Genomic DNA, 8387 nt, shown 5'->3' on the forward strand with positions numbered 1-8387 from the left:
TTGTTGTATGGCTTTTAAAATGATAAGTGTTGTATTTTGATTTCCCCTCACATGAGTGTGAATGTTGAGGCCTGGTGTCGTTACTGTCCTGCAGTAACCTGTGCCTGACGGAATGTCCATGGTTTCTGATACATACCACTCCTCCTATTGACTCAGTCTTGTTACGGGCATTTCAGCCTCCTAAAAATGAGCTTATTAAGAAACAGGAAATTGCTTCCTCAGTACACTTTGTAAGGACGTGGTGTTCCTTTCTTGGAAATATAATGTTATGTGAAGGTTCAGTGTTAAGCTGACATGTCCACACTGTCCTGTTCTATGAAATTACTTGACTCATCTTTACTCTCCTGCAAAATGAGTATGTGAAAGTTATTCATCCTGTCTCCTGGAAGGTTATTCACTGTGTCATTCTGTCTCCTGGAAGGTTATCCACTGTGTCATTCTGTCTCCTGGAAGGTTATTCACTGTGTCATTCTGTCTCCTGGAAGGTTATTCACTGTGTCATTCTGTCTCCTGGAAGGTTATTCACTGTGTCATTCTGTCTCCTGGAAGGTTATTCACTGTGTCATTGGAAGGTGTCTCCTGGAAGGTTATTCACTGTGTCATTCTGTCTCCTGGAAGGTTATTCACTGTGTCATTCTGTCTCCTGGAAGGTTATTCACTGTGTCATTCTGTCTCCTGGAAGGTTATTCACTGTGTCATTCTGTCTCCTGGAAGGTTATTCACTGTCTCACCTCCACTAGTGTGGTCCCAGATCTGTTTGTGATGTCTTCTAGGGTCATTGTCTCATTTTCAGGCCATTTTTTTCTCACCTTGCTCCTCTGTACCAGATGAGACTACATTTAACATTTACATTTAAGTCATTTAGCAGACGCTCTTATCCAGAGCGACTTACAAATTGGTGCATTCACCTATTGGTGCATTCACCAGGCCAGAGGTGGATGAGCGCAGTGCCCTCGTTTGGGTGTAGGGACTGATCAGAGCCTGAAGGTACGGAGATGCCGTTCCCCTCACAGCTCCGTAGGCAAGCACCATGGTATGGTCTTGTAGCGGATGCGAGCTTCAACTGGAAGCCAGTGGAGAGAGCGGAGGAACGGGGTGACGTGAGAGAACTTGGGAAGGTTGAACACCAGACGGGCTGCGGCGTTCTGGATGAGTTGTAGGGGTTTAATGGCACAGGCAGGGAGCCCAGCCAACAGCGAGTTGCAGTAATCCAGACGGGAGATGACAAGTTGTAACCAGATCAGACTAGTTATGACTATACTAGTCTCATCTGGTTACAACTAGTCTAATCTGGTTACAACTAGTCTAATCTGGTTACAACTAGTCAGATCTGGTTACAACTAGTTTGATATGGTTACAACTAGTCTGATCTGGTTACAACTAGTCTGATCTGGTTACAACTAGTCTGATCTGGTTATAACTAGTCTGATCTGGTTACAACTAGTCTGATCTGGTTACAACTAGTCTGATCTGGTTACAACTAGTCTGATCTGGTTATAACTAGTCTGATCTGGTTACAACTAGTCTGATCTGGTTACAACTAGTCTGATCTGGTTACAACTAGTCTGATCTGGTTATAACTAGTCTGATCTGGTTACAACTAGTCTGATCTGGTTACAACTAGTCTGATCTGGTTACAACTAGTCTGATCTGGTTATAACTAGTCTGATCTGGTTATAACTAGTCTGATCTGGTTACAACTAGTCTGATCTGGTTACAACTAGTCTGATCTGGTTATAACTAGTCTGATCTGGTTACAACTAGTCTGATCTGGTTACAACTAGTCTGATCTGGTTACAACTAGTCTGATCTGGTTATAACTAGTCTGATCTGGTTACAACTAGTCTGATCTGGTTACAACTAGTCTGATCTGGTTATAACTAGTCTGATCTGGTTACAACTAGTCTGGTCCTTGTTGGTTTGTGTTAGATCTAGAACTAGATCTGGGACCAGGTTAGACTCTGGTCAGCTGACCTTTAAAGACTGTTCTGCTGTGGTCTACATGAGGACCCAGCAGCCCTTCCACATTTTACCTTTAGGAAGTAGTGGTGACCTTTACAGATCTTTTTATAAACATGTTTGGTTGTCATGGGAAGTAAGAGTGAGAATGTGTGTGTGTGTGTGTGTGTGTGTGAGAGAGAGAAAATGTGGGTTTTGATATGATGTTATATGTCACATATACATGGTTAGCAGATGTTAATGCGAGTGTAGCGAAATGCTTGTGCTTCTAGTTCCGACCATGCAGTAATATCTAACAAGTAATCTAACCTAACAATTTCACAACAACTACCTACAAGTGTAAAGGAATGAATAAGAATATGTACATAAAAATATATGAATGAGTGATGGCCGAAAGGCATAGGCAAGATGCAGTAGATGGTATAGAGTACAGTATATACATATGAGATAAGTAATGTAGGGTATGTAAACATGATATAAAGTGGCTAGAGTTGAGTCAGTATGTTGGCAGCAGCCACTCAATGTTAATGATGGCTGTTTAACAGTCTGATGGCCTTGAGATAGAAGCTGTTTTTCATTCTCTCTGTTCCAGCTTTGATGCACCTGTACTGACCTCGCCTTCTGGATGGTAGCGGGGTGAACAGGAAGTGGCTCGGGTGGTTGTTGTCCTTGATGATATTTTGATGTGGGTGTGATGATGTGTGTGTGACAGAGCCAGACAGATGGATCTAAAGTATCCTAATTTATTGTTAATTAAAGATCTTTAATAATGGCCTAGTGGGATACAAATGATATCAGCATTAGTATGAATCACCACCTCTTCTTCTATTGCCAAAGGAACAAATGCATGACTGCAAAGGTTAACACATCTCAAATCAAATGTTATTTGTCACATGCGCCGAATACAACAGGTGTAGACCTTACAGTGAAATGCGTACTTACAAGCCCTTAACCAACAATGCAGTTTTAAGAAAAATAAGTGTTAAGTAAAAATTAGATAAGTACAAAAATTATAATAACTAAAATGAATTAAAGAGTAGCAGTAAAATAGCAGTAGCAAGGCTATACACAGGGGGTACCGGTACAGAGTCAATGTGGAGGCTATATACAGGGGGTACCGGTACAGAGTCAATGTGGAGGCTATATACAGGGGGTACCGGTACAGAGTCAATGTGGAGGGGCACCGGTTTGTCGAGGTAATTGAGGTAATATGTACATGTAGGTAGAGTTAAAGTGACTATGCATAGATCATAAACAAAGAGTAGTAGCAGTGTAAAAGGGGGGGGGGGGGGGGGGGGGCAATGCAAATAGTCCGGGTAGCCATTTGATTAGCTGTTCAGGAGTCTTATGGCTTGTGGGTAGAAGCTGTTAAGAAGCTTTTTGGACCTAGACTTGGCGCTCCGGTACCGCTTGCTGTGTGGTAGCAGAGAGAACAGTCTATGACTGGGGTGGCTGGAGTCCTTGACCATTTTTAGGGCCTTCCTCTGACACCGCCTGGTATAGATGTCCTGAATGGCAGGGAGCTCGGCCCCAGTGATGTACTGGGCCGTACACACGACCCTCTGTAGTGCCTTGCGGTCGGAGGCCGAGCAGTTGCCATACCAGGCAGTGATGCAACCAGTCAGGATGCTCTCGATGGTGCAGCTGTATAACTTTTTGAGGATCTGAGGACCCAGGCCAAATCTTTTCAGTATCCTGAGGGGGAATAGTTGTTGTCTTGCCCTCTTCACGTGTTATGACTAACTGGGGACACCAGGTGTGTTATGACTAACTGGGGACACCAGGCGTGTTATGACTAACTGGGGACACCAGGTGTGTTATGACTAACTGGGGACACCAGGTGTGTTATGACTAACTGGGGACACCAGGTGTGTTATGACTAACTGGGGACACCAGGCGTGTTATGACTAACTGGGGACACCAGGTGTGTTATGACTAACTGGGGACACCAGGTGTGTTATGACTAACTGGGGACACCAGGTGTGTTATGACTAACTGGGGACACCAGGCGTGTTATGACTAACTGGGGACACCAGGTGTGTTATGACTAACTGGGGACACCAGGTGTGTTATGACTAACTGGGGACACCAGGTGTGTTATGACTAACTGGGGACACCAGGCGTGTTATGACTAACTGGGGACACCAGGTGTGTTATGACTAACTGGGGACACCAGGCGTGTTATGACTAACTGGGGACACCAGGTGTGTTATGACTAACTGGGGACACCAGGCGTGTTATGACTAACTGGGGACACCAGGTGTGTTATGACTAACTGGGGACACCAGGCGTGTTATGACTAACTGGGGACACCAGGCGTGTTATGACTAACTGGGGACACCAGGCGTGTTATGACTAACTGGGGACACCAGGCGTGTTATGACTAACTGGGGACACCAGGCGTGTTATGACTAACTGGGGACACCAGGCGTGTTATGACTAACTGGGGACACCAGGCGTGTTATGACTAACTGGGGACACCAGGCGTGTTATGACTAACTGGGGACACCAGGCGTGTTATGACTAACTGGGGACACCAGGCGTGTTATGACTAACTGGGGACACCAGGTGTGTTATGACTAATTGGGGACACCAGGCGTGTTATGACTAATTGGGGACACCAGGCGTGTTATGACTAACTGGGGACACCAGGCGTGTTATGACTAACTGGGGACACCAGGCGTGTTATGACTAACTGGGGACACCAGGCGTGTTATGACTAACTGGGGACACCAGGCGTGTTATGACTAACTGGGGACACCAGGCGTGTTATGACTAACTGGGGACACCAGGTGTGTTATGACTAACTGGGGACACCAGGCGTGTTATGACTAACTGGGGACACCAGGTGTGTTATGACTAACTGGGGACACCAGGCGTGTTATGACTAACTGGGGACACCAGGTGTGTTATGACTAACTGGGGACACCAGGCGTGTTATGACTAACTGGGGACACCAGGTGTGTTATGACTAACTGGGGACACCAGGCGTGTTATGACTAACTGGGGACACCAGGTGTGTTATGACTAACTGGGGACACCAGGCGTGTTATGACTAACTGGGGACACCAGGCGTGTTATGACTAACTGGGGACACCAGGCGTGTTATGACTAACTGGGGACACCAGGCGTGTTATGACTAACTGGGGACACCAGGCGTGTTATGACTAACTGGGGACACCAGGCGTGTTATGACTAACTGGGGACACCAGGCGTGTTATGACTAACTGGGGACACCAGGCGTGTTATGACTAACTGGGGACACCAGGCGTGTTATGACTAACTGGGGACACCAGGTGTGTTATGACTAATTGGGGACACCAGGTGTGTTATGACTAACTGGGGACACCAGGTGTGTTATGACTAACTGGGGACACCAGGTGTGTTATGACTAACTGGGGACACCAGGCGTGTTATGACTAACTGGGGACACCAGGCGTGTTATGACTAATTGGGGACACCAGGCGTGTTATGACTAACTGGGGACACCAGGCGTGTTATGACTAACTGGGGACACCAGGCGTGTTATGACTAACTGGGGACACCAGGCGTGTTATGACTATCTGGGGACACCAGGTGTGTTATGACTAACTGGGGACACCAGGCGTGTTATGACTAACTGGGGACACCAGGTGTGTTATGACTAACTGGGGACACCAGGTGTGTTATGACTAACTGGGGACACCAGGCGTGTTATGACTAACTGGGGACACCAGGTGTGTTATGACTAACTGGGGACACCAGGCGTGTTATGACTAACTGGGGACACCAGGCGTGTTATGAAGGTGTTAAAATATGATCGAATAGAGGATATGTCTCCATCCCTGACTGACTGCTCCCCTTCCTCTTTCTAGTCCACGGTTGACGATATAGGACGATGGAAATGACTCCTCCCCTTCCTCTTTCTAGTCCAGGTTGAGGATAAAGGGCAGAGAGAAGGATACATTATCAAGTCCTTTTACAGCTGGACAAGAGACAACAACATGGTGAGTCACACTTCTGATGATGGGATAATGACACATACTGTCACAGAGTTACACTACAAGGATCTTCCTTTTTAATACATTATTTATATATTGCAACATTTTAAAGTTCAATATTTCCGTATATTGTACAATGTGAATGTGATGCTGTGACAACAATATTATGTTGCCATGACAAAAAGCTGTTTGTAATAATTAGTCAATTTTACAATAATGTTGTGTAATTAATTGGTAGTCCCTTAACCCACAGTTGAAACCTTTATGTCAATCAAATGTATTTAATAAAGCCCTTTTTACATTGTCACAACGTGCTCTAAACAAAGTGCATTATTTTCTTATATTTACAGTTGTTCCCAATCCTCGTAGTGCTGGCGTCGGTTGATCTCAGCTGTAGCGCAATGAAAGAGGTTCTTCAAAGTCAGACCCCCACCACCTACCACCACCTGGATCCCACCACGGGCCAGTTACTCACCTGTAATCGCTGTCCACCTGGCCATCACATGTCTGCGCACTGCACCGCAGCCACACAGACCGTGTGTACACCATGTCCATCAAGCCACTACACTCAGTACTGGAACTACCTGCACAAGTGCCTGTACTGCGGCACGTTCTGTGGGGAGCACCAGGTGGTCAAGGAGGAATGCTCGGTTCTCAATGACAGGGTGTGTGAGTGCAAAGAAGGATATTACTGGGACTCCGATTTCTGTATCAGACACACGGAGTGTCCTTCTGGCTACGGGGTGAAACGGAGAGGTAAGAAACAGAATGGACAAATATATCACCATTTCCTTCTTTGCGCAATCGCGTTATTTTGCAGATAGATAGAATAACGGTTTATAACGGTTTATAACGGACAAATAGTAATATACATTTGTTCAAAAATGTCAAATGCCCCCACAGGTACGACGGAGACGGACACAGAGTGTGAAAAATGCCCTCACGGTTCCTTCTCCTATAGCTCTTCTTCGCGCGCGCTGTGCGTAAATCACACCGATTGCGCGTCACTGGGACAGAAGACTGTCCTCAGGGGTACGTGTTGGCATGACAACCTCTGCGCCCTTTCCTGTGAAGAACTGAAAGATGGAGGTGGGTATCACATTATCGACAAGATCTTGATATTGACTTGTGTTTTTAGTTGTGGTGTGTTTCAAACCCAAATACTGAAACAGAATTGGTGCTCTATATTTTATCTATTGCAGGTTTTTATGAAATGTAATGAAAGTAATATTAGTATATTTTTGCATTACGTTGGTATTATACATTAGTATTACGTTAGTGTTACTGACAGTCAAATCAAAATGTTTTCCTCGTTCGCAGGTGAGTTTAAACTACTCAGAACTTTCCTTCCTGACTTCTTCGCTCATCACAAGATGAGAGTGGTGAAGCTGAGGAAGCTGGTCAGGAGGTTGATGGCCAGTGAAGAGGAGCAGGAGGACCAGGTTAGAGAGACCGACCTAGATATTGTGTGTGTATGTACTGATAGATGCTACTGAATGTAATGTCATATATGAACATATAAATGATAAATGCAGACCTAGAATAGTAGGTCTCGGTCTTGTTTTCCTCCGATTTGAGTCAGTACAGACTTAGTTACATTTCTCTTGTTTTACATTGATGTAGTTCTGTCAGTAAGCTGTTCTTGTCTATTCATGTTCTGTATTAAGTCATGGTTTACGTGGCCTGTGGGCCCCAGGAAGAGTCTTTGCTGCTATGGCAACAACTAATGGGGATCCTAATTAAATACCAAATGACCAACACACACACAGTAGAGGTTTACATTTAACCTGGCCTTTAATCAATGATTTCACTATTGTGTTCTTTCATTATTCTCTTGTATTGCCTTCTGTTGTTGTATATCTCCTTCATTTTATTATTTGAAAATGTGCCTCAATTTGAAATGCAATTTAAATCAAGTTGAATTTCATTTGATTTGACCAGGAGCACCAGCAGCACCCACCCAGCAGCCTCTCCCAGTCCGCCCAGAGAGGCCTCCTGCTGGGCCAGGTGAAGGACTGGATCAGGGAGGCCTCAGAGGAAGACCTGAGGAGTCTCCCTGAAATACTGAGGAAGACCCATCAGAGTGTGATGGCAGAGAGACTAGAGAGGAAGATGAGGGAGTTACAGGAAGCCTCTGATTGTAACTCCGTTAGAAACGGGGTGACCTCATCACCTCACTGTGACGTAGAAGAGGTTTCTCAATCTGAATAACTCACGGATTGGATACAATACCATATAGCCTACAGTGATCATCAATATACTACGGTAAACCACTGTGCTGTATGCTGTATGCCTGTGTGTTCACTGGTTATCAGCTGACTGCCAAAATACTGATCAGTTATGGTTGTACAATGTGTCTGCTTTGTCCTGGTCAAATAATGAAACATTAAGGTCAGTCCTCAGGGAACCAGATGGTCCTTTTTCCTACTAAAGCCATGACACCACCTT

The 8387-nt window shown here is 45.2% G+C and overlaps 1 protein-coding gene across 1 annotated transcript; it reads left to right on the forward strand.

Annotated features, from left to right (window-relative positions):
- Window positions 1-5873: 5873 nt before the first annotated feature.
- Window positions 5874-8387, forward strand: LOC145879606 (tumor necrosis factor receptor superfamily member 11B). Its single transcript, XM_082975964.1, has 5 exons — window positions 5874-5945; window positions 6290-6695; window positions 6843-7028; window positions 7260-7381; window positions 7881-8387. Exons 1-5 carry the CDS (start codon window positions 5943-5945, stop codon window positions 8148-8150), a joined length of 987 nt encoding a protein of 328 aa, XP_082832090.1. The 5' UTR covers window positions 5874-5942; the 3' UTR covers window positions 8151-8387.

The sequence above is a fragment of the Salmo salar genome, chromosome 05 (genome assembly GCF_965601325.2).
Source record: "Salmo salar chromosome 05, fSalSal1, whole genome shotgun sequence".
Lineage (NCBI taxonomy): Eukaryota > Metazoa > Chordata > Actinopteri > Salmoniformes > Salmonidae > Salmo > Salmo salar.

What these genes read in the sequence shown, in the direction of transcription:
- LOC145879606 (XM_082975964.1), top strand. An exon ending in CTACGGGGTGAAACGGAGAG is followed by an intron (nt 6,696 to 6,842) that starts GTAAGAAACAGA and finishes ATGCCCCCACAG; the next exon opens with GTACGACGGAGACGGACACA. An exon ending in TGAAGAACTGAAAGATGGAG is followed by an intron (nt 7,029 to 7,259) that starts GTGGGTATCACA and finishes CCTCGTTCGCAG; the next exon opens with GTGAGTTTAAACTACTCAGA.